This window comes from Seriola dumerili, unplaced genomic scaffold (genome assembly GCF_002260705.1).
Source record: "Seriola dumerili isolate Sdu_G_001 unplaced genomic scaffold, Sdu_1.0 BDQW01000258.1, whole genome shotgun sequence".
In the NCBI taxonomy this organism is placed as follows: domain Eukaryota; kingdom Metazoa; phylum Chordata; class Actinopteri; order Carangiformes; family Carangidae; genus Seriola; species Seriola dumerili.
This window is the reverse complement of record NW_019174513.1, coordinates 401,907-428,955: the sequence shown is the minus strand read 5'-3', so window position 1 is coordinate 428,955 and position 27,049 is coordinate 401,907. Positions and strand designations below refer to the sequence as shown.

Sequence of the window (27,049 nt, the reverse complement as noted above, 5' to 3'; positions counted from 1 at the left end):
GCTACACGTCGCATGTGAGTGACGCACCGCATCATCATCATCATCATCATCATCATCATCATCTTCTTCTTCTTCTTCTTCTTCCTCTGCTTCTTCTTCTTCTTGTTTTCCTACAGACTGGGTGCTTTTTGGCCACATTGCCTCCTCTTACAGGTTGGGATTAGATTGCACCTCGGATTGATTCTATTTCCATAGGTGTAATCCTGTCGCAGTGATCAATTCAATGACTGCTTTCACACCCTTGACTGATTCTTAGCAGGCTCCTCATGTAATAGTCTTTGGGCCCAGGCGTGATACTGAAGCATATCACCTTTCTGGCGATAAAAGGAAAATTCTGATTTTCTGCTTTTAGGGTCTTGGGCTCCATCTGTATAAATTTGGAGATAATGTTCCCAGTTGTTTTTCAGTCTTTCCTTTACTATGTGACCGTAAACAACACTACCATATGTTCTTATTGTTTCTGAGAGAGTGAAGTCACACAGAGTGGGGAGAAGCTGTTTAACTGCTCTCAAAGATTTCTGTTGAACCCGTCCTCACAGCCACAAGTAAGAAGCCATAAGAAAGTACAGCTCCATTGATTTGCCGGTCCAGTCAGAGAGACTGAGAGGAAATGACACCAAGTTGAAGTTATATTATAAACCTAATATAAGATTCAGGGCTTTTGGGGAAATATCCAGAGCTGGAGTCCCATAAGCCGCCCCTGCTAAGTTTACTACTGCATTGCCAGGTTTGTTTGCCCAATTCCCAGTGGAGTTTCTCTCATTTTCACAAGTAGCCTAAAGCTGGAATAGGGGTGGTATGGAAGGCCCCACAGCATGTTATCAGTGGCTTTGCTTGCACTGTCTCTTGAGAGCTGATTTAACATAAACACCCATAGTGTAATCTTTATCTTATCATTGCTCTGTGAATCATTAACTGTGTATGCTGGCCAGTACCCTATGTGCTTCCTTATAGAGAGAGGACAACATTACATTTATTACCTTTCATAAAAGTGCGTTCCCAAGAATTTGACTTCTTTTACCCATGTTCAGACACAAGTAAATCCTGACATTCAGTTCTCTTATTACCAAATACAACATAATTTTTCTCTTGACATCTTTAATCCCCTCTTGCCTCCCCAATCAGCTATTTTATTTAGGGCTTCCTGCATTCTCTCAGATATATGTTTCATGTTTCTGCTGCTTTTCGGGATGCCTCCAACATCTGCAAACAAGTCAAGACCAAAACCTGCCCAAATATCTTGAGAGAGATCATTTTGATCATCTTGATGTGAAATAGCATCAGGCTAATTACACTTCCAGATGGTGTGCCATTGTCAATACCTGTGCCATTAGAGAAAACTGCATTACCCTGTCCTTCAAAAAGTCATGAATACGTTAATTAAGTAAGTGCCCTTGTATTCCTGCTTCATATAGCTTTATAATGGGCGTGTCCTTCCATAACATGTCGTATGCCTTCTCAGTGTAAAGAAACACTGCCACTACTCCCTCTTTATTTATCACATTTTTATCTCAGAGTCAAGGAAGAGCACATGGTGTTCCTCCCTCTACAACAGTGCTGTCAGTGCAATAGATCTGCAGTATATGACCCTGCATGCGTGGCATCTTTCCCTGGTTTTAAAATTGTATGCTTGTTTCCAGGATGTGGGAAGAGTTGTTTCTCTCCATATATTATTTATCAGAGTATGTAACATTTCATGTAACATTGCATCATCTAATCTCTTAAAACAACTCACAGCTTATGTCATCCTTTCCAGGAGCTGTTCTTCCCTTTCTTTATAGCTCTGCATAGTTCTTCCAATGTAAAACATAGATTAACAGCATCAGCATTAGCTTCATTTACCTCAAGATTGGATATGTGTTGCCTCAATTTCTTATTCCCTTTCCATATACCTTCCTTGCCAATGTTTGTTCCACTGAGAAAAGCCTTAAATTTATTCTCACACAGTTTTCTTTCTCTGTATCACTTGCAGCGCCCACTCCCTCCTCCTCTAATGCTGGCTTTCTCTTTTTCTTTAAAACTCATGACATTTGGTGAACTGCTGCCCATGTTTCTCCAACAGATGTCTCCTCACCTAGACCTCCACAGTATCTTCTCCAACACTCTTCTTTTACAGACTTAATCACTTTCCTAGCCTTAGCTCTCAACCTTTTACATTCTATTGCTTTGCTCTCAGTACTTTCTCAATGCTCTGTTGGCATGGTTCCCACCTCTGACTACTGTATCACATGCTTTTATCACCCATGCGACACTTATTTTCTTTTTAGGGATGCATTCATATGCATTATGCAATATCATTGCACACACGGTGTTATTCCATTCATCTATTGCTCCCTCCCCATTTACACTCTCAAGAGTGTCATCACATTTTTCATCTGATAATTGGGAAGAACTGCTCCCAGTCTGACTCACTGTGATCAAAGTCTTGGTTTTTATTCTCTCGCTTGAAAGCTCATGTTACCCAGATTTACTACGCAGCCGCATCGGCAAGGCTCAGATAGTTTTTATTTGCAGCTGTGTCCTTAAGTACACGTTTGAGGTACTAGTATTTCCTTTGCATGCCACGTTTGACTTCCCTACAGTCCAGAGGGACAGATTGTAACTTTGACTCTATACTACATTTATTTGACAGTTGTTACAAATGAGGATTTTTACATATTCACAGCATATGAAGATCTGAAAAAATATGATTCTTATTACAGATTAAACTACCAAACAAGATACAAGTAGAGCTGAAATGATTATGTGATTAAGAGAAAATAAATTGGAAACTAAAATGCCAAACATTTCATGTTTTCAGCTTCTCAAATGGTAGGGTTTGGTGGTTTTCCTGTCAATAATTTTGAGATTTAAACTACTGGTTGCACAAAACAAGCAGTGTGGAAGTGTCTGTTTGGGCTCTGAGTAATTGTGAAGGGCATTTCTCACTGTTTTCTGAATGTTTACTGACCAAACAACCAGTTATTTGAGAGAATAATCAGGGCAATAAAGAATAACGAAAATAATCATAAGTTGCAGCCTCATATAAAATAGGTATGAATGAACTCCGTCTCAACCAGCTACAACAGTAAAATGCTGCTTACACATTAATGTGTGAGTAATCAAAATATAATATGTAATAGTCTAACAGTCACAGAGGCCATTTTTCTGCATGAAGTACTTTTACGTATGATACTTGTGAATACATTTTCTGCATTATACTTGCAATAAGATTTCAAATTTCGACGTGTTACTGGAGTGTGATACAACCAAAATGACACATGTACAGTATGTCGCTGAAGCAGGGTTTTCCCCTCTGTATACTTAAATTCAAATGTATAGAATAAATGGAATACAATGATAGGTATTACCATCTGAACTCTGAGCTCTCTTGCCCAAGCTTATTATGTCATGTGGCGTTTAGAGGACTAAAGAACTGGTCCGCAGTGCATATGAGCTTTTACCCCCAGATTGTCTGGCAAGTGATGTTTTGCACTTTACCAAGCTATCCTGTGGGTGTCAGCATTACTCTGTGAATGTGCTGATGTCAGATTCAAGTATTTAAGAAGCAGCTTTCAAACAGAGTTGGATGGTGAAAAGGGACAGACATGTTTCAACTGGTTTAGAAATCTTTCCTTCCAGGTCACTAGTGTGTTTACAAGGAAAATGTTTATTTTCCTCCGTCTATCTCCTTTTCAAACATTGAGTTAAAGACACCTGGACGACTGCTACTGTATAATACCATTACTTGGATGGCTGACCATATTCATGAGTCCCTCAAAAAAACAAAGCCACTCTTGAGATACATAAAACCATAAAAAAAAAGCACATAGGTCCATGGTGAAATGATAGATGATGACTGACATGTGATGTCAGATAAGTGCATATCAGAAAAGCAGTGATGAGCAGAGAAGCATGAAGGGTGAGTATGAGCTGTGGCCCGGGGTACACCTGGCTCTCAGAAGCTGATTGACTCCAACACACAGCATCTTCCTCTTCAGACGAGTATTCCTTTCACTGCGCTTCTCACCCACTCCGTCTCTGCTGCTCCTTCTTCGTCTCCCTTTCTCCTCCCTTTCCTGCTCTGCCACTGCTGGTATCACACTCTCTCCACTTATTCTCCACAACCCCTCTTCTCTTCTCTGGATCTCTCTCTCTCTCTCTCTCTCTCATCCTCCTTCATCTGCTCTGTCTCTCTCTCTCTATTTCTCCCTCTTCCACTCTTTCTCTGTTCAATTCAGATGAACGCAGTATGTGGCAGGCTGTGGCTCTTTGGCTGTTGATACTCGCGACTCTGCTCCGAGGTGAGTGACTTTCGTTGGCGCTTTAAGTGAAACTGTGCTCGAACAAGTGTGTGTTTTTCTTTGCGTGCTGTATACTACATTTGGTCTTCAGTGTCTGTGCCACTGAGCGGTTTGTGCTCCACAACTGTGCACAGCAGCTCACGCAGAGACTGTCTGTTGTTGTGCAGCCAGACACACACACACACACACACACACACACACACACACACACACACACACACACACACACACACACACAAAAGATTTATTTTTATGATGAGTAAGCAACAGTATAAAATGTAATCATCTTTACTGCAGACAAGAGAGCTGAGCTGTGCATTTTTATGTAGATAGACAGACATAGATAGATAGATAGATAGATAGATAGATAGATAGATAGATAGATAGATAGATAGATAGATAGATAGATAGATAGATAGATAGACTGAAAGAAAGAGAAGGGTGATTATGAGGCTGCCAGAGGTTAATTTACTACGCCTGGACATTATGGGCACCAGGGACTATTCATGTAAATTATAGGCGTACCATCTGTGGAGCCATATTGATATTAATTATGGTCCAGTAAGTGACTATAGATTTGACACCACACAGTGAGTGCATAAATCTCAGACCATTCACTGTAGCACTCTCACTTCACTGTATGTGGTTTGAAAAGTTGCAGGTACTGTTTGGCTGCAGAACAGGGATTGTGGAGCTATTTTAAGTACCTAGTAGCTTTTGAACAATTCCAGTGTTACAGTTACAATCCGCCAACGATATAGCTGCCCCCTCCACATCGTGGTGATCACATTGTGGAGAATGAATCAAGAGTGAATCGAAGCCTTTGGTGGAGTTATAGGGCGAAGAGAGAGAGAGAGAGCTCCTTGCTTTCATCGTCGTGAGTGCTGTGTCTGTCTGTCTGGGGTGTTTCAGTGTTTAATGGCCTCACTATTTCCTGCATAGAATGAAAGTGACATTTTTACAGCGGTGGAAAGAGTCTGACTGTCTGCTGGTGATCAATCAGAGACGTAACTGATTAGGAGGAAGGGATTTTTTTTCTCTCTTTGCTCCTCTCTCTTTTTTCTTCCTGCCTTTTCTCCTCTCTTTCTCTCACAAATACTCATTCTCTTTCATCAATTCCAATAAATATATTTGTGCTCTTTCAAGAGCAACAATGCCTTTGAAACATTACCTCCAATTATACCTCCAAAAACCCACCCTTTGATTTACCTCCACTGCAGCATGTCCACTTAGTGTGTTTGTTCTTCTCTTTCATTCACCTGGCCTACAAATTATACACCACTATTTTTCCCAAACTGTCATTGTAATCACACCGTTTCTCCGCTGCAGCCCTCCCTTCAGTGCTTTCTCGTGATCTTTCCTGACTTTAACTGTCACTTTTTCTCTTGTTCTTCTTTTGTTATTCTCCCATTTTTCCACCCTCTCTCTTCCCCTCCATCAACCCGTTCAGTATCAGTGCAGGGTCCTCACCAGCGCTTTCTGCTCAGGGAGCTGCTGAGGGACTACAACCCCATGGAGAGACCGGTGGCCAACGACTCCCAGACTCTCACTGTTCAGTTCTCCTTTACTCTAATGCAGGTCATGGATGTGGTACGGATGTAGCGTAATTGCAGTCTTGCATGCAGTCACACAGTGCATACAAACACAATTTTTTTCAAGGCTATCTTAAAACAATACTCACATGCCCACATGTACATTTAAAGAGTTATTAGTTGCTGCAATTACTGGCTATGAAAAGAACCCCCTTCTAATGCAGCCCCAATGTAAAAACGCATTCAAGAGTTCAGCTGGAGTTAACATGAGTCCTCATCCGTGTGAATTAGTCAAATCACACCTTATGCTTATATTATCTTAAGCTGAATTTAGGAACGTATTTCAAGACAGAATAGGACTGTGGATTTTGTCCTCTTCACTTACACTGGAGTCATATTAGACAGGGATCTCTTAGGGATTTCCAGAATGGATGGAAGCAACAACTGCAGTGACTAAAAACACCTTAAATGGTGCCTGAGTATATTGTCTTAACACGGGTTTAAAACGTGTGAGCTTATCCTTAAATAACTGAATCACATATTCTCTCTTCCCTTTGCTTTGTATCGTGCAAGGATGAAAAGAATCAGATCCTCACCACAAATGCCTGGCTGCAGATGGTGAGTGCAATGAAAAACATTAATAACGTGATATTGATCTGTGTACTGAAAATTCTGCAAGCTGTGTGGACAGAATAAACCGAAGTAACAATAATATGGAAAACCACAGTGACAGCGTGTGTCTTATGTGTGCCTGTGTGTATGTATCTGAGCGCTTTTTGTTCATTATGTATGTTGTGCTTGTGTCTCTCAGCAGTGGTACGACCACTACCTCCAGTGGAACCAATCAGAGTATCCTGGAGTGAAGAACCTCCGTTTCACCCCCGACCAAGTCTGGACACCTGATATATTGCTTTACAACAGGTACGTGGACATATAATCGCACACAAAACACAGTGGCCTCCGCTGAGCTCTAACCTGCCTCATCACTGCGTTGTTATCCTTCAGCGCTCATGATAAGTTCGATGCCACCTTTAAGACCAATGTGCTGGTGAACTCCAGCGGCTTCTGTGAGTATCTGCCTCCAGGTGAGTTTTTATTAAGCAGCACTTGTCCTCAAAACCAAACTACTGTCTTCAGTCATTCCGTAATACACGCAAGCATTAGTCATGCTGCAGCAAATTCATCCCAAGAATGTTTACTGCAATCAAATATTTTCTTCTTCGCTTACTTCCAGCTCGCTGCACCAAACAACATTTTTAATCAACTTTTTCTCCCCTATTACATCTTGGGATGATTTTACTTTAATTAACTATTACTTTCCTTTCACTGTGAACTATTTTCTCCGATTTTTTTTGTTTTTTCCTGCTTGTCAAGGAATATTCGTCAGCACATGTAACGTGGATGTGAGATGGTTTCCATTTGACATCCAGCGCTGTGAGCTGAAGTTTGGCTCCTGGTCATTTGACGGCTGGCTGCTGGACATCCAGATGAAGGAGGCGGACGTATCAGGATACATGCGCAACGGAGAGTGGGACCTACTGGGTAAAACGCATTGTCGGGCCCCTGCATGACAAACTGTGTTGCTTAGTAACTGTGCTTACATTACTGTCATACACTAATGTACCTGTAAAGACATAAGGATTAATTAGATTTATATTTAGATGTGTAGTTAGATTTTAGCAGGAGAAGTTGGACTGTGCCTTATGAACACTTCATTGAATGAAAACCTGATGACAATACACTTTTAGATTTTATGTTTTTATGCGCGTTCAGGCACTTTAAGTATGCTAACATAATTCCTGCAGAAACAGTCCATAATTTTAATAAGTCAGATTTCTACACTCTTGTCTCACAGCTCTTTAAATTCCCATTTCCTTTTTACTCAGTGAAAAATATTCAGCAGTTCCAACAAAACACACTTCATTAGTTATACTGAGTTTCTGAGATGTGTCATTTTCTCAGCTGTCTTGTTTTCCGAATTATAATGCCTCCTTCGCTGCGTCTGTCCCTCTCCTCTCAGAGGTCCCTGGAGGTCGTCATGAGGTTTTCTATGACTGCTGTGCAGAGCCCTACCCTGACGTTACCTTTGTGGTGACATTGCGGAGGAGGACCTTGTTTTACGCTCTCAACCTCCTCGTCCCGTGTGTGCTCCTCTCCTCCATGACCCTGCTGGTCTTCCTGCTCCCTGCCAACTCCGGGGAGAAGATCAGCCTCGGTGAGGAATAATAAAAGGAGTAAGGAGAAGAACATGGACATGAAAATAAGAAAATGGGGAAACTCGAGATGCATCTGTTATGAGATAAAAAAATATATATATTTCAAGCTGAAAATTCTTTACAATTTCCTTGTGAAATCACAGACTTATTTCACTTCACTTTCACTATTTCACTTTTCACTCACAGCTTTCAATCAGGTATACAGAACATTTGTGTGGTGTCAGGAGGGCTGAGATGGAGGGAAGCAGAGACAGAGGAAAGACAAAGATAGAAAAGGCGAGAGGGAAGATGAGAGAGAAAAATCAAATGAGTTTTCCAAGGTGTGTCAGGAAGACAGATGAGTGTGGTGAGAAGTCAAGTGCAGCATACAAAATATACTGTTCCACTAAGTGTACGCATGTACTTTGTCTCTTAAGAATTCTCTCTTCTCTTTTCTTTGTAACCCACGGCTCCCTGGTGTCTTGGTCTGCCTCCAGGCATCACGGTTCTGCTCTCTCTCACAGTCTTCATGCTGATGGTTGCAGAGATTATGCCCGCCACTTCAGATTCTGTGCCACTGATAGGTCAGTTTTGGTTTGTTTTTTTTTTCTCTCAGGGCACATGTGTGTATCTGTGGGTTTTAGTGGGTTTTGGGCACGCTGACACTGTTCATAGCATACAGATTACCTGCACCCTTATGAGCGAAATGTCTTCTGTCACAGGTCAGTACTTTGCCAGCACCATGGTGATTGTTGGGATGTCAGTAGTAGCCACAGTCATCGTTCTCCAGTTCCATCACCACAACCCCGACAGTGGGCACATGCCGCGTTGGGTGAGCTACAATGATGATAAAATATAAATGTTATTCATGGAGCAATTTTCTGAACAGCACTGAAAACAAAGTTCAAACAAATATCATGAGAAATCAGAGTAGAACAATACAAGCTTAAAGTGGCTAAAAACAATGGAATGAAATAGAAAAAATAACATAAAATATCCTAATCAGCTAAAATCAGGTCAAATTACATGATAAAGGTGTGATTTTGGAAGTGATTTAAAAGAGGACCCAGACTCAGCGAAGCAGATCTTCTTAGGCAGATGATTCCAGCTTTTCAAAGCTCGACAACCCCTGGTCTTGAGTTCTGGATCTCAGATCACATAAAGGTTTGTAAGGAATTCTTAGTATTATAGCTAAAAGTTAAATATTACATTTTAAAATCAAATATAAAGTTAAAAGACAGCCACTGCAGTATGAGTGTTTTAGTGGTTTAGAAAACCAAGCATTGGTCAAATCTTTGCAATGCTCTTAAGCTGATAAAAAAAAACAAGTTTAATAACATGGTGATTAAATGGGATGCAGATGATTTTAAGCTTAAATGTGCATCTGTGCTCTTTAAGTCTTTCATCAGTATATGTCTCCCTGTCTGTCAGGTGCACTTGGTTCTGCTGCAGTGGGTTCCTTGGTTCCTGCGGATGAAGCGTCCAGGCGAGGGAGCGGAACCAACTCTTTCCAACAGCCAGGCAGACTCTCAGAGCAAGACCCTGTCCTCTCCTACCACCACCACTACCACCACCACCATCCCCACCCCAGTGCCCTCCATCCTCCCACAGAGCCTCAACTCCCTGCAGGCCAGCCTCGCCCAGCTCAACTACCCTCTCCCACACCCACTGCCTCACAGGCCCAACTCCCAGGCTGTTATCCCCCCTAATCCCAGCCACAGCCACAGAGATCCCAGCCCCAATCCACACTCCCAGCCTAATGGTCATCTGCCTTACATGGGCTTCCAGACCTTCCAGACTACCGCGGAACTGGAGCCAGTTCAGAGGAGCAGAACCACCAGTCATGGGAGGTTTAACAGTGGACCTGGCGGAGGAGAGGGAGAGGGTGCAGCAGCAGCAGGAGGCGGACCGGCTGGAGATACACCAATCCACCACCACCTCCCATCTTCCAAGTTCGGGAACCCTCCGCTGGAACCTCCAGTGTCCCCTGACCCTGACCCATCAACCGCATCCTCTGGACCCTGTGCTTTAGAGGCTGGATCAGGAGCAGGGAGATCAGCTGTCATGCACACCCACAGCAGCGTGATGCGGTCTGTGGCTGTGGACAACCAGCTGCAGGCTCTTCTGGTGGAGGTGCAGTTCTTAGTTGAGCGTGTTCGTGAGCAGGACCGGCAGCTGAGTTTGGCGGAGCAGTGGCAGTTTGCTGCAGCTGTCATCGACCGCCTGTGCCTGGTGGGATTCAGTGTTTTCAACATCATCTGTACCATCGCTATCCTGATGGCTGCACCCAACTTTGGAGAAGCACTGTCAAAAGACTTCCTCTGAGAGGCCACAAACAGACATTTGAGAGTGAAGGGGATGTTAAAGTATAACACAGATAAGGATTTGTTGGAAGCACAACTGCTGTTGACACTGAGACAACAGCAAATATTTCCTGCTACAGTCCAAGTAACATGTGGAGTGGACTATGATTTAGAAACATTACAGTTTCATTTCATGTGTTTTAATATATACCGGATCGTGCTCACATTTACTCACATTCTTGCTCACATTCTTTTTGCTGTGGTTTCTAAGGATATTTTATTGATCTTCGGGTGGGTGGTTTGTGGACTGACAAAATCATCAGCTAAATCCTTGACAAATAACAAAAAAGAGTTTTGTAAAGTCAATTCATCCCAGAATTGACGCGAAAACTGGACATCATGACTTTACTTGATTTGTAAAGTATTTGTACTGCTGAGAGAGAGAGAGAGAGAGAGATGGAGAGAGAGAGAGATGCGACATAAAGTTGCTCAGTAGAAACACTTTACGCTGATGTGCTGCATGTCCAATGGTAGAGCTTTTACACTCAAGCAGGATTCCTTTAACAGCTAAGACTTTCACAGTTTCATTAAAACTGACTAGGTTTCCTGTTCACTGAGCTTGCATCAACTGTCAATGGAGACGCTAAGGGGGCTTTCTGATGACAGCACAGAACAATTTCTCTGCGCAGTCTTGTGTTGCACATTTTCTCAAATGTAAATGATACTGCGGTACACATATTTTGCAACCACTGCGATGCATTTTTAATTTAATTTGTTTTCTCAAGATTTTTTAAGTTAATAGGATGTTCAGAATCGTTGCGATCAGTATTTTTACACATGAATGCCCAGTTCCAGAAATTAAAAACAGAAAAATAATCATTCTTGTGATGGGATGATTATTTTAGAGATTAATCTCTGCATCACCTTCAACAACAGTGTTAGCTTCACATTATACTGTATACCGTGGCCATTTCAGTGTTATGGAAGACACTAGTGATTATCCAAACAAAGCAAAATGCAGCTAAAAGAAATATTTCAAAGCTCCAATTTTTATTTATGTGAAACAGTATTGTCTTCCTGTGCAGGTATTGATGAGGTTCAGACTCATAGATCATGTCAGCTTTTCTAGGAATCATTTTTCACAAGGCTTTTTATCTTAACACACACCTCCACTCTTCCATCCATCCACACACACACACACACACACACACACACACACACACACACACACACACACACACACTCACACTCAGGTTTATGCAGAAAAATATCATCCGTATGACCCCAATTTTGAATGTGAATCATGACATACATTTTGCAGAAGTGTTGGACACTTGAATGCCAATAAGTTGTGACGGAGTGAGCTGTAAACATTGTGAAATAAATTGTCTCGTCTTTTCTACTCTCTGGACATGCATCAAATTTTCTATTCTCTGCCTCGGCTCGCCTCCCCCGCGATCGAAGTTTCTAAAAGGACACAGGAACAGAGGGCAGGAGGAGGGAAGGAGAGGAGAACGAGCCAGAGAGAGGAAAGGGAAGATGGAGGTAATGAAGCACAGCAATAAAGAGGAGAAAAAAAAAGAAGAAAGAGAGATGGAAGGGGGGTCTTTGCAGAGGCGCAGAGCTGGAGAGGATGCAGAGCGAAAGCGAGTACAGGCAGAACAAGGTGCATGGTTAGTAGAAACAGAGGAGGGAGGAAAATGTGCTGAGAAAGCCAATAGGGACCAATAAAGTTTTTAACTGATTGCTCATTAATGAGAGAGGGAGAGGAGGAAGGGGAGGGGGAAGATGAAGAGGAATGAATCTCCGCCCCCTTCTCTTCTGGGATGCTGCTGCTTTTAAACTGTACTTAGAGCAGCATTTAGGGGTGACTGGGCATATATTCTGAATTGGCAGGGGGTGTCTTTATCAAATTTATGTTATGGATCTTGGCAAACATTCCCATGTAACATGATTGACTATCAAATAATGCAAACACTTTATGATGATTGAATTTGGTTAATTGGTGTATTGGCACAGCAGTACTCTAAACCTTCAGCCCTGAGGCTATCAATTTGGCTTTAAACAGTTTCATCATAACTAGAGTATGTGCCAGAATGGTAGCTCACTATTGGAGCAATTCACTGTGCATTTCAATGTCGTACTGAGCTCCTTTTGTGCGTATTCCTGGTGGGGCTGCTGAGAGATGCAATACAGCCCAGGTAATAAATCTGAGATACTCTCCTCCTCCAGAAACTCAGTCGTCCACCTGCTCTGAGTCGACAGCTCACGCAGAGCTGTTTGTTCAGAGGAGCAAAGCAAACCGACACAAACCAAGCAGGAGAGTGGCATGCACAAAACGTGTCTTTGGTATCAAGGGGCCACCGCCATGTGTGGTTGCAGTTTTCGCACACACACACACACACACACACACACACAGAGCAGCATGAACACGAAACCCACTCACACATCAAGTGGTGAAGTACGGACCCTGCTGCAGACCTAATGCAGTGACCACACATACTCCTGAAGCTCTCCAGCTCTCACACACACATTCCACTGTTCACTGACACTGCTGCTGCTTGTGCAGTGCTGCCAGTTCTGTATTGTGTTTGCTCATGCGGAAAAAAAACAAGAGAGGGCGAGAATATAGAAGAGGGGGGTGATAATACCTGAGCTAAAATGGTGTTGTATTTTAATAGAGTTTCATTTAAAAAATGTCAAAGAACTACTGAAATGAAAAAAAGGCTATGACTACGTAATAATGCAACAATTATGTGCTTTACACACTAATTTCTGGTGTGTCAACTTTTCACACTTTAATAGTGAGAAGGAACAAGGAGATCCCACAGGTTGCCAGCCCATCTCAGGTTTTCCACAGACTACTACAGTCCTTCTGACTGCATGTTTTTGCAACTGTAGAAAATCCACCAGTACAGGGAGAATATCCTGCAGGGTGAACAAACTGAGCCAATGCAACCCACCTATCTTAATATTTCACAACATTTCATATTTTCTCAATTCCTATAATTTTATTTTTTTTCTTTTGTTTTGGGGATTTTACTTTTCCTTAAATGAAGCTTCTAGCTACGCATCAGCTTCTTCCCTTCATGTATTGAAGGTTTGGTAAGAAACTGAAACTGAACACTGAAGTCTGATCATTTACAAAATGTCTCTCAGGAGAGGTCTTGGCTTTTCAAAATTCAGATGTTCAGACATTATATCCCACACCGCTAACAGTCAATACCTATTAATTACTGGGTGCAGACACTCGATGCAGGTCGATATAAAACTGCCGTTTCACTGCCTGTTGGGTAATTGTCTCCCAGATCTCATTAAGAGACATTGGAGTTGGGGAAAGAAGAGGAAGGTAATGAGGAGAGGAAGAAGACGGACACAAAGGGAGAGCAGGAGTACGAGTGTGAAATCATCTTTTACAGGATAAATATCACCCTGCTCACTGGGGGTGGGGTGGGGGGGCTTGTGTAATGTAATGTCATGATTTTAGCAGTCAGCTCTCACATACTAGCACTGTCTCAGGTTTCAACACACAATGTTAACACTGAAACCAAAAGCACCAAAAACTTTGCATCAATAAATCAGTTTATTTAAAAGAATATGTTACAATTTATTACAGTAAGCGACGTAACCAAACACTTTGTCTTAAATTTTACATTTCAACATGTCAAAAGAACCTGCAGGGTTTTCAATCCCTCCTCTCCTCTCAGCGTGTCTCTTTGAAAGCCAAACCATATCAGGTGAAAAACTCAACAACAGAATTAAAGATTGTATCTTACTGATATAAATAATGCAAGTGACTCTTGACTTTAATTGGAATGAGCGAGAGAATGAGAGAGAAGTGAGCCAAAGAGAGCGCACACCTGAAGGTGGGCAGATCAGACGATGTCAGACAATGGACTGCTTCAGACGTGCTTCACTAAACAGACAAGAGTCCTGGAAAATGCGTTCGGCCTTTATGACCGCGCATTCAGTCGCTCGATTCAAACCTAAACGCATTCAATTAAACCTCTTTTACACATCCACCAAGGTCTGTTGAAGCTCATTAATCACCCAACATGGCTTTTTAGAACAGCACCACACCATCACCATCACCATCACCATCATCATCACCATCATCATCATCATCATCATCACAAGCACTCTTAGTGAGAGCCACTGAATCTATAACTCCTTGCTTGCCGGTGACAAAAATACTGTTAATATTCTCATTAAGAGACGAATAGGAGTTAGGGCAATTGAATATAATCATTTGTTGACATTCATTGGCTTCATATGATGATCACATGCCCTTATCATGTTATTATTTTACACATCTCTCTTTCCCAACTTAATGACTCGGAGCAAGTTTTTTGTTTTGCACATTTGAAGTTGGGTCTCAGGTCTCGGATAGGCCTGACGTGCAACAGTGGAATGAATGTCTTTGCTTTGACCATTAATTTGATGATTTTGCATAAATCAAGCACATCATGATATAGTTTACAGATTTTTGGAAATATCCTTATTAATAACATGATAATGATTTAAACAGGAGGGCTCATCTCGTAAAAGCTTGTAGCAAGTGAACATGTCACGTCTGCAGGATTAAGTAAAAATAGTATATAGAGTGTCAGGTTAATGATGTAATTAATGACTTTAGTCAGCATTGCATCATCAGATTATTGTTATTATCATGATTATATTCATCTAAAAATTACAACATTACCTGGGCTTATTTAGAGGGACAGTTTATTATATTACACTGCAGTTATATGATCAGTTGCCACAAAGCCTTTAGTGAATGTGTGTGATCTTCCTATTCATCGTGCTGACGGAGAGTGCAAGCTGCTCTTTTTTGCTCAGAAATCCTCATCCCACTTAACATGAATCTGGAGTGCATGACAGTAAAGGAACATACCAGCTACAGAGATAAATAGAGCTGCAAAGAAAGTCCGTTTGAATTACAGGCCTGGTATAAATCCTGTGGGAGCTCTCAGGAACAAAGTAATCACTGGGAGCCAGAAAGCAGGTAGGAAGAGGAGGACCCCTGCTGTTCTACCTGGGTAATACACACTACACACAGTGTACTACACTCTCACCTGACTGGTCAGTGCTCCACATCAATTCTGCTCTCAAAAAATTTGCATGGAGAGTTAACATAATATTACACACACATGAAAGTTTAATGCATGGCTCTGCACACGCCATTTGATGATGCAGTGCATTATCATACTGTAGTCAGTCAAACATGAACGTAAACTAAATAAGACCTGGCTTCTTCCAGTATTATGCCCACTACCTGATTCTTAGGTTACATTTCCCACATTTGGAGGTTGTTAATACTGTTGGATAAAGTGCAACATTAGTCTAAAGTTTAACATGTTCTTGCTCATGTGTTCAACCATCACAGCTGTCTGCTCTGTGTACCCAGATCTCTAAAGAAAAATGTGTCTAACAGTCCTACAAAACATCTGCTTCCTCTCTCCCTTCTCTCATTTGCCACATTACAATGTTAATAGTTTTCTTTTATAAATGTAGATTTAGCGCCAAACAGATGAAAACTGATGTATGTTCAGCTGTGACTTACATTCTGAGGGCTTCACTCTGGTTGGCCCATTGCGTTTTAGGCCTCCCACTCCCCCCTGCACACATAGTTAAAGAAGACACTGCTATTCTAATCCATAAATTGAGAAGCAAAAGTATCTCCCTGTGGTCAACCCTTAGTATTGCTGATCAGTGTTATCTGTGTTCCCCTGTATGAGCACTAACAGCTTTCACATTCCCTTGTTAGTCCACCATGAATTCCTTATTCGCTTCCGCTTTCTTGTCCAAGAAGGACCACTTCAGAGGAGGCTCAAAACCTCATTGTTTGCATGTCACATTCCACTTCAAGTCCCTGCCAATAAGAGAAAAAAAAAAAGGCTTGCTTGAATCTGTGACTTCAAGTCTGTAGATGCCTCGTTTCTTTTTGACAGAGCTCTGCTTAATGCATGATTATGATGTGCTAGAGTTCCTGGTTCATGTGTGTATAAGCTTTTTATGCTTCGGTTTATTTGATTTTTTTCATTCGCAGATGTTTGTTGGTTTGCATGTATCAGGGGTAGTTTCTCAGGTTGTGGATGACGGAGTGTAAATGATGACCGTGTAGTTAATAGCTGAGTGTTGCTGGATGTAGGGCAGGATGAGGGCCAAAAAACTGAGTCAATGACGACGGTGTGTAGTTAAGAGGTAACAATCTCCCTTCCTAGGTGCCTCCATCCCTTCTGTGCCTCAGCAGCTGGAAAATATTCTGCAACAGAAAAAGCAATCAGGACAACAAAAACCAAGACACAAACTCAGAGTAGAAAACAGAGCAATTCACCCAGACTATTGCTGGGTCACAGACTGGACAGAGGCAGGCAAAGCCTTACCTTGCCACACATACCATCTTTACTGCAGTTCTTATTGTCCTTGTCTGTGGCCTCCTCTTCCACCTGCACACACAAACACACAGCAGCAATGAGTCAAGGGCACAAGTAAATGGCTTTTAATAGAGTAGGTTGGTCAGTAGCAAGTAGTTGGTCCTTACCTCCTTCCTCCACTTCAGCTCACAGAAGACTCTCTCGAAGCACTCATGCATGTAGTTAAACTGAACGTTGGCCGTTCACAGCAGACACAAAGAGAGAAACATGGATTTAGATCAAAAACACAAATCCGTTTTAAATAGTTTACTTTACAGGAATAGTTCAACATTTTGGAAAAACAAGAGATAAATTAGATACTGCTCTTGTGTCTGTACTGTAAATATAAGGCTATTAAATGTGGGGGGGTGGTGGTGGGGGTGGTGGACTATTTCTTGGATGGGACCATTAACTTCCTGGAGTCTCTCTGCAGAAAGCGAAGCAAGCATATTTCCCAAAATGTCAAACTATTCTTTGAAATTATAGCAGTACTCATCTTGACCGTTTTTATTTTACTTAGACAGTTAAAGAAAAGTAGGTTCTGGTGGAATGCAACAGGAATTCAAATATAATATTATATTCAGACACTTTCTTTTTTAGAAATACAAAGTTGTTGTGAACACTGCAGGCAACATTCTGACAGCAGAATAGTCAGAAAACCGGTTATCTAAATCATTATTCTATAAAATTGAACACACTGAACAGGAAGATTACCCAACCCGAAAATGCATTTCCATCACATTACATACATATAGTTTTCATTCTTTCCCGTGAGTTTTTGAGTTTTTATGACTGTAGGAGCCCTGTTTTCACTAGAATACTTAGGAGTACAATATCATGTGTAATATTTGTGCTACTCACATAAGGTGTGAATATCTTGACCCAGCGTGGTTTCTTCTCTCCCCGTGCATATTCAAAGCAGAAGGCCATGCCCTCCTCATCTGTGTCCCACCTCTGCATCTCCCCCCAGTCGAATGCAATCACTTGGTTCTGCAACAACATTGAGGCTCTATTACACTCCCTCCATCATACACACAAACTATGTTTATACAAAAGTCGAACACACTGACTAACAGTCGCCCTTGCCTCGAGTGTCCCTTCCTCGGTGCAGGCGTGCAGCTTGAAGTGGTGAATGCTGATGGCTGTGATGACGTGGCCTTTACGTCGGGAGTCGCACGAACAGTGGGGGAATATGATCTCGTTGTAGCCCTCGCAACCCCTCAACAAACTCAGATACTGAGAGAGAAAGAGGCAGAGGAGACATGATGCAAGATAGTATTTTTACTGATGTTTAACTGTAACTAATCTTTACAGCCATAAAGCAGAGTACAGTCAGATGCTATAGTAACTCAGCAGCCTAAATATTGTGTAAGTATTTACCTGCAGGGTTTCGTCTCTCCAAAGTGAGGGTAATTTATTTATGTTTTCAGACAGAAGAGAACTAACTTACTTTCTCTATACACATTTTCCCACCAATAATTATTGTCTGTGACACTCCCGTCAAACCTACACTCTCACTGTTTGACTATCTCCACCCCCAGAAGACTCTGCACCTTTTCCACTCAGTTATATCACACACAGAGAAGGGAGACTGAACAGGTAGGTGCGGAGGGATGACATAAGACAGTGAACTATAACAAATAACTCTGGCTGTGTGTGTGTGTGTGTGTGTGTGTGTGTGTGTGTGTGTGTGTGTGTGTGTGTGTGTGTGTGCGTTGTGCAAGTTATTTGGGAACATAGTGCACTGTGTGGCTTGTGGCCATGTGAGAGACTGACCATAGACATCTTCTTCTGCTCTGCCAGCTTTTGCAGCTGGTAAGACTTCTGTTCTGCTTTGATAAACCCTTTCTTTACATCATCCACAGCCTGCAAAGACAAGGGAAGATAGGGTACACTGTTAAAAAAAAAAAACAACAACAACAACACACAAACACGAAAAACGCATACACACACCACAGACATATGCACATACCTGGTGAAAGAAATAGTTGACAGCAAGCTGGTTGTCATTGAGCAGAATTTCCTCCTCTGTGGTGAAGAGCCACTTGCGCAGGGTGAGGCAGGTTCCTGGGATGGCTGAGGTATAGTTCTGTACATACAGTTTGTGGGGGAACTCGTTGGGGGCAAGCTTACGCACTGAAGAAGAAAGGGGTGAAAAAAGAGAAGGAGGGAAAGAATAAGATATGTGGAGAGACACTCTTGTGTGGTGAAGTCTGCAAAATTAAACAGAAAGAAGAAGAATGCAATATTTTTGATTGTTTTCACCGCATGTGTTTAAGACAAGAAATGGGTTATCTGCATGTTAAAGAGAGATATAAGGTCAGTGATATAACTTATCCCACACACATTAAATGTAAGGAAATGCATCTTGATATCAACCCTGAAACTAGAAGGTAACCAGCCTGAAAAGGCTAGAGGATGGGGAGTGATTCATCATCTTGTTTTTACTCTGACAAGAATTCCATGGATGTCCTTCTCCACATTACTGAGGGATAAAAATTTTTTAACTTCTGAGTTGATCTTTGCTTGAAAGAAATAAATTTGGCCTCTTGTGACCTGTATGCAAAATATCAACTCTTTTTTTAAGTGTACCACTGCTTCTGCCTTTGCAGTCACAGACAGAGAGCACACAGTTCATGGAGAATAAATTCAGTTGAGCTAAATGGGTTGAAAATAACTACTTGTGATATAGTTTCATTTAGTTGCCTTCTTTAAAAAAAAAAATTGACATAGCCTTGAACCACACTAGCCTTGAGAAGTGAAGACAAGATTGAAGTGAAATAAAAGAAAATATATATACAAACAGGAACTCAGGTATTTATTTTAGACTATTTTGAAAAGGATGGCTTACACTCATGACATTCATGCAAATACTCTCTGCTGCTCACTCATCAGTCAACATTTGCTACAACTGAGGTCCAAGTTTGTGTTGTTTCAGCAAAGATGGAAAACATTTTCAGTGCGGAAAAATGCATGAGCATACACACAAACTCATGCCTCAGTTATATGTTCTTACTCACCGAAGGTGTGGTTGATGACCTCAAACAGAGCAAAGTAGCTGGCTGTTACACTGTCCATCCCTAGTTTCATTACCACAGCCTGAAAGAGACAGAGACAGAGACAGAGTGAGAGAGAGAGAGGGTGAAGAAGAGAAACAGGGCAAAGCATATGCAAGAGGGCTGTAATAAGGCCACAGTTGTAATGGTTAACAGTTATACAGGCTTGTGTTTGTGTTTACCTGGTAGACCTGGTCTGTAGTAGAGTTTTTGCGAACTCTGACAGTGAGGGTGGTTTTATCCGGCATGGCTATTCTCAACTCCACATCTGACACGCCATTATAGTTCTAGTTCATGAGAAGGAGAGACAATCTGTGCAGTGAGTCACAGGCAGAGAACTACAAAAACAGACACAAATAGGTTTTTCTGTTGTACCTCATCTGATTCAGACAGGAACTCCTGCATGATGTCACTTTCTCCAATTACCCGTACAGAGCACACTGCAGATAAAACACACATAATATCATGCAAAGACTGTGAAATAACAGTGTTTATACAATGATGTTGACTCTGTATTTATGAACTTTCTCACAGATCATTCCATACTTTTTGCCCTATTACTTAGCTTTAATTACTTCATTCTTGAAATCTTTTTCACCTCACCTTTCTCTAAGTATTCTTCCAGGCCTCTGCGTCGCGCATCTAGCTGCTGCTCCGAGAGGGAAAATGGCCATTTCCCAGGCAGCTTGGGGAATGTAAAGTTGGCAAACTCCCGCTTAAGGTTTTGGTGTAGGATCACAAACTCCCGGTAACGCTTGGAGCACAGCTGCCTGCCTGCCATGTACACATTATATACCTGGAAGGAGAGAATGGGGGGTCGAGGCAGAGCAAGACAATGAAGAAAATGAATGCTCTAAAGCAATGACAGGGAGTTAAAATCAATCTGTTTTCAAGTAACAATATTTTACCATCAAAACAATTATTTATAATACTTAGTTGGAACAATAGTCTGATCACAGGCCTAGATAAAGAGTCGTTAAAGACGTGGATACTGTGAAATTGTGATTTTTCTTCTATCATCCAGTCTTCTTCTTTCTTTTTTTTTTTTTTTACACCATACCCGTTCACTGACCAATCCTCTGATCTCAACTTTCACTTCATCAATTTATGGTTCCAAATTCATCATCCCCCTCTCAATTAGCCATCTATACAAAAGTGCACCCACCACAAACTTTTCCTGGTTGAGCTCAGTGTGTTTGTAGCTGGGCACAGATATGGGGACAGCCTGTTTGTCAGAGTAGTCGTAGCAGGACTGAGCTGAACCATCATCCCCGGGATCCAAGCAGTCAGCCTCCTGGGGTGGGACGGGCAGAACGGCCAGCACCAGCTCCCTTTCCCCGGCCCGGATCAGGTCAACCACTTGCTTATGGGTCGCTCCCTCTACATTCACTCCATTTCTGTCAAATGGAGAAAGAGATGAGAGTATTGTAAATAAATCTTACTTAATCTTCCTGATGTTACTTAAAATATTCATTTTTTTATAAAAAGGTACTACTTATATTGTTTGTGTGGCACATTTAAGGCTGCAGTTTGTATTGGACTGATTTATAATGAAAGCTTTTACAATTCCAGTAGCAAAAATATGAGAAAAATCTTACCATATAATGGTATATATAATGGTACATATAATGCAAAAAACAATGCAAAAAACAATAGTACTCCAAACTACACCTTCATGATTATCACACTTGCATCCATACAATACATCAATACTGTCACAACAATGACAGCAACAACAACAACGGCAACAACAATGAGAAATCGGTAGGTAGCATTTATACAAGGCTATTGTATTCTAACACTTACAACCTTTCATCATTTTGCATAGTAAGCTTATCTCAGGGAGCAAGGTCGAAGATTGAATTATGAGATTCTTAGCAAAATGGATTGTACGAATTACTGAAAGACCTAAACAGCACATAAATTCTCAAAGAAATGGCACAAAGTGAATAATGATAGCAGATGGGCTACAACAATATGGAAACAGCTTCTGTTTATGTATGCACAGAAGCAGAAGATTTGTCCTCAAAATCACTCTGGGCTCAAACACCCCCACCCCCACCCCTAAGGAAAGAGACCTTTTGTTTATGGCATTAGCACAGCTGAACATGAGCAACACTGGGTGTGTGCACTTTGGCAGCTGTGTGTCAGACACATGACAGTGTTGATGACAGCGCTGTAGCAACCTGGCCTATAGTTAACTATACTCAAAACAGCCACAGCATGTCATCTCAAAGCTCTCAGCATCACCTCTAGCCGTTTCTGACACATTTTAAAACAAATTCCAATGTTATGGATAGGCTGGCGAATAAAGGCGGCATTTAAACCATGCCAGAACAAGATTGAGTAAATGAAATTATTCTGTACTTTACGTTTTGTGCTAATGTAATGGGTTTTGCAGTATAACCAACAGCTTGCAAATATTAGCATGAATACAAAGCTGGCCAAAGTTTTATTTGAATATTTTCCAAATACCACAGAAGACAGCAGTGCCTCAAATGTTATTTGCTATTTGAATACAACCCAGTCAGTACCTTGGGGGAAATAATAAACAAAATTTGTGTGGAATAAAGATAGGCTTTTATCTTCTAACACGATGGCTTCCTTAATTAGTTTCGCAAACTAGGTTAATAAGATAAATATGCACTAAAATGCTGTTAAAATATACTTTGAACTTCTCAGAGATGAAACTGAATTCTCAAGTCTATTTAACTGGCCAGCCAAGCCATGTCCTCCATGTCCATGCTGCCTAATACCACAAACTGCCATCATTGTTTAATAGCTTAATAGGGCTGTAATGGTATGCAAGGGGTTTGTGTATCCTAATCCTAATCATATGATCCTCAGAGCATTCACATTTTATGTATAAACATGCCTACAATTTTGCACAGTCTTATTGTGTGAGTTAATTTATGTCCAAAGAGACCGACAAAAGTTGACAATGTACAGTGGATGCTATTGGCAATGTTGACTGGTGGGAAACCACTGATGGATCACATCCTTGAGTCAGCAGTGAACTACAATTACCGCCTCATGGTTGTATGCCTCGGCCAACAAGCTAAATTGCAGGAAATATGGTCATAATCTCCCTTTCCTGAGATACAGCATTGAGAAATGGCCAGAAGTGTTTTTGCAGAACATTATGATGTCACAGTGAAGCTGACCTTTGACCATTTGGATATAAAATGCCATCACTTCATCATTGTATCCTATTAGACATTTGTCTTAAATTGTGTCATAGAGCGTGAGTTATGGCCAACAACGTGTTTTGTGAGGTCACGTTTGACCTTTGACCACCAAAATTTAACAACACAAAAACACAATCCCTCCATCCCTGGCTGTCACGGAGGCTTAAAAAATGGGAAAATCTTATGTTTTGGAGGCAACGTGTGTGTTTACTCCCTCCCTAGGTCAACTGTGTTTTTAGCAGTGACAAGGTCCTGCTCATTGATTTGCAACATTTCACACTATGATCTAAGATTTAAAAGAGTATTCACAGTGGACACTTTAAGAAAACAAGTGACAAAATCAATGTTGCAGAACCAGAGATATAACCTTTTATATTCTATGCATTCTTTTTCCTTGCTTTGCCAAAACATGCTGCCTGCATTACCAACAATGCATCATGACTAGTGTAGTAGTGAGTAGTGTAATGTGGCCATGGGTTGTTAGTGTCAAGCAGATGCCAGATTTTTGTTATTTGTGGTCTTCAGCCCCAACGGATGCTGACTCAAGTGACATCACTTGAGGCAATTTCTCAGACTTCACACAGCTCCCTCTGGTGCCACAAAAGGCTTTATACAACCTTTTCACACATGCAGTAGCACTTCCTAAGAACTGTAAATGGACTTTAATTTTTATGTTTTATATGTATCGCTCATAAAGTTATCCAACCATTTCTGGTGTATAGACAAGTTGCTGTCGCAAACATAACATCCAACTGTCCACAGGAATATAGATTAAACAATTTAGGACAGGAAATGCTTCAGATAGAACCAGTGACTTACAGCTGATCTGTTATGTCAGCCATTACGTCATGGCATGGCTTATATTGGCAGGGTAACAGAGGGCTAAGGCTCAGTGGACAGAAGCTCTCTGATAACACAATGGCAAGAAATAGCTACACATGAATATATAGTCAAGCCAATGGAGGCCTTCTGAGCTGGAGCCCAAATAACAAAGCTGGTGTTGGTGAGGAAAGATGACAATATAGATAGAAATATGCAAAGAAGAACAGGGGAGGCATGAAGCACAAATAAAACCTTCTTGCAGGTGTAGTAGGAAAAACAGCAAACGTCATCTCCAACACAAAAAACAGACTAAGCATTTTGGCTGCTTTTTCATTCCAGCAGCTTTATGACTATATTATTATCACATGATGTAGTGGCCTTTGCACTTGCTCTATCAGCACTACTGAGCATAATAAACAGCTTTAAAGAGATATTTTCCTACGTGTCCCAGAGTCAGTTTGTTCTGTCTTTATAATTCAAGGTAATAATTAATTTATCTGTTTATATCACTGCTGAAGAGATAAGTGTTTTCCATTTTGCACTCTAAACACTTAGTTGCACATGCACAAGCAAAGATGCACACATACATACACTCAATTGAAAGGCTAAATAAAGAGAGAAGGGGTATTGTTCTGACTAACATTACACATTACATGTATACATTATGCCATCATCATGAAGCAGGAGGCTGAATAGATTATTCTGCATCAAAGTCTGAGAAGCGGGAGTTGTTTGTAAATGTGCAAAGAAGTATTGATTGCATTGAGAATAGCAGAGGCTCTATACCACTGCAGCCAGTATGCAGGCACTCCACTGTGTGTATACTTAGTTATTGTGTACATACTGTGCCTTGACAGGAAGGCAGAAAGGATCCATGCACCAAAGTCAAGGCTTTGGCTGAATACAACGATGAATGTGTAAAGATCTAGCCATATTTGGGCATGTCTTATCAACTGCATGGAAGAGAGTAGATGAGACAGCTTTACTGTCCCAAATGAGGGCAGTAAAGCATCACTATGAGTGTACACTGAGGCCACATAAACTATGGATGATACTGACCAAAATAGCTAACAGAGGGATGAAATAAAGTGGCTGATAGGCTTTTCTTTGTATACACTATACAAAAAAGCACATACATACATCCACATTCTTGCACACAAGCACACAGAAATAATGGGGTCAACAAACTGCCAGGTTACTGCAGACCATCCATTAACAAAGCAGTGTGCAAAAGCCAGCCAATGAGACAGTGAATTTTAGAGAGCGAAGCCAATCAGAATTGAACTGAAGATATCCCTCCCTTTCTGCATCACCTTATTCCACACACACAGACACACTGAAGCGCCAGTACTGATGCTGAGCTGTATGCTGCGTGTTGCTCTCCATAGCAACAGAGCCCAACATCAGCAAACCATCTGCATGCATACTAAGGTGCCAGTGAGGACAACCATCCTAAATGAAGCACACACAACAACAGTGCTCACTGATAGTTACATCAAAGCCACGTGTGATGAATTTACCAAATTCAGTGATGCCGATGGTAATGATTTGACTTGTTTTAACCTTTCTGCTAAACATAAGCAAAGCAAGCTATACTGGGTGCAGTGTGTAATGCAGACATACTACACACTACATCTGGTTAGGATGATGTGAATATGTACAAGGGATGACTTGAGAATGTTTGGCATGCCGTGAACGAGAGGAATAGGTTTCAGTGTGACGGGAATTCCTAATGATCACTGGATCTGTCCTCTCTGACACACACAGACACTCCTTTCATTAGGATGAACGGCTATTCTGCCCTGCAAGAAGACCAGCGAGATAGTGCATGCACACACGGGCTTTTGGTGGCCGACCCTGGTCCCAGCAGAAAGATAGTGAATGATGCTCACATGTCCTGCTTGCAATAGTTTTCACTGTTAATCATTCCGAGACGAACGATTCATTCGTAGGTTACTTATTATATGCATTTGGTTAAGCTAAGACAGTAGCCACTTACACCTCAAGAATCCTGTCCCCCTTCGAAATACCGGCTCTGTCGGCGGCACCTCCCGGTAGAACAGCACTAACATGCTGCAGTGGAGCGTACAGTTCCCCGTTAATGCTCCGTAGCTGCCCTCCTTCGCTAACTTGTCCCCGAACATTGAAACCATAGCCCGAGTCAGACTTCACTATCCGAACAAGCCGTGGGCCTGAAGTAACGGTGGTTGCCGTCTGGCAGCTGCCGCCGGTGCCCGGTGTAACGTTACCGCTACCGGAGCCGTTACGAGAGGAAGGGTGAGGCAACGGAGGGACCGCTGAACAAATTCCTTGTCCCTCGACGTCCGCCATTTTTCTACACTATTTGTATCATCCACTCCAATTCAGCTATCATTAAATATCCTACAAACATTAGCTGGTGGTAGCAGGCTAATCGGCTTGGCTAGCTCACTGACCGAGATACGCCGGAGAAAGCCGACAGAGTCCGACGATAAGCGAGACCGCCCCAGGATGCGTTCCATTTGGATCACTTCAGTCCCCTTTTTGAGTGTGGATAGGCGAGTTCCTGTATAGTTTCCTGGGTAGGCTACATAACTGAATTCTACGGAGTTCCCCTGGGGTCAGTTGAGGAATCAAAGTATGTGTAATTATGATATGTGTAAATTTGTTCTCTCGGATTACAAATCCCTGCACACGATTTATAAACCGTGTTCTCCGACTCATAATCCGTTTGTACGGATTTGCAAATCTGTGGGCACTGATTGCAAAACCGTGACCACGGATTACCAATCCGAGAGCACGGTTTTGGTTGAAATTATAAAAAAGCAAACCATAAACTGTGCGCACAGATTTTTAAACGAGAGCGCAAATTTAGACATAGCCCCTTTTTTTTACTTGACACTTGCTGACACTTTAGAAATCAAACTAGTTAGAGAGTGTGGCTAGTTTTATTTTACAGTTTACAGTTTTAGTTTTATCAGCAAAATAAAAAACAGATCTGACTGTGACCCAGTGGTTCCCAACCTGTGGATTAAGAATCTCAGGGGTTGCTGGGGATGAGACAGAAACTTTTCTCTGATTTAGGCCTTTAAAGAAAAAAAAAGTGAAATACTGGATCGTTTCACCCATTCAGGTATCTAAGATCATTTCCCAACTCATGTCCATACTGATACTGTAACCTGAGATTATGAGTCACGACCAGATACTTTTCATGGGGTCACAAGTGAAATGGTTGGGAACCACTGCTGTTCTAATTGCAAAGGGATAAGGATGGG

General features: G+C 41.6%; 2 protein-coding genes across 3 annotated transcripts; one reads left to right on the top strand and one right to left on the bottom strand.

The window, feature by feature from the left end:
• Positions 1–4,219: 4,219 nt before the first annotated feature.
• Positions 4,220–10,335, top strand: LOC111230155 (neuronal acetylcholine receptor subunit alpha-7-like). The gene is made up of 10 exons (XM_022756763.1): positions 4,220–4,283; positions 5,734–5,873; positions 6,389–6,433; positions 6,627–6,736; positions 6,821–6,900; positions 7,190–7,357; positions 7,836–8,030; positions 8,508–8,594; positions 8,733–8,842; positions 9,442–10,335. The coding sequence occupies exons 1-10, from the start codon at positions 4,232–4,234 to the stop codon at positions 10,333–10,335; spliced, it is 1,881 nt and encodes a 626-aa protein (XP_022612484.1). The 5' UTR covers positions 4,220–4,231.
• Positions 10,336–15,448: 5,113 nt separating this feature from the next.
• snx27 (sorting nexin family member 27) lies at positions 15,449–26,266 on the bottom strand. Of its 2 annotated transcripts, none has more exons than XM_022756762.1 (13): positions 25,795–26,266; positions 20,951–21,182; positions 20,389–20,581; positions 20,161–20,225; positions 19,968–20,072; positions 19,750–19,828; positions 18,702–18,865; positions 18,506–18,595; positions 17,816–17,965; positions 17,591–17,719; positions 16,858–16,917; positions 16,700–16,762; positions 15,449–16,578 (listed from the first exon to the last, which is right to left on the bottom strand). In XM_022756762.1, exons 1-13 carry the CDS (start codon positions 26,124–26,126, stop codon positions 16,534–16,536), a joined length of 1,707 nt encoding a protein of 568 aa, XP_022612483.1. In that variant the 5' UTR covers positions 26,127–26,266; the 3' UTR covers positions 15,449–16,533. The 2 variants fall into 2 exon arrangements, with proteins under 2 accessions (XP_022612483.1, XP_022612482.1); XM_022756761.1 differs by having other exon boundaries at positions 16,714–16,762.
• Positions 26,267–27,049: the final 783 nt, after the last annotated feature.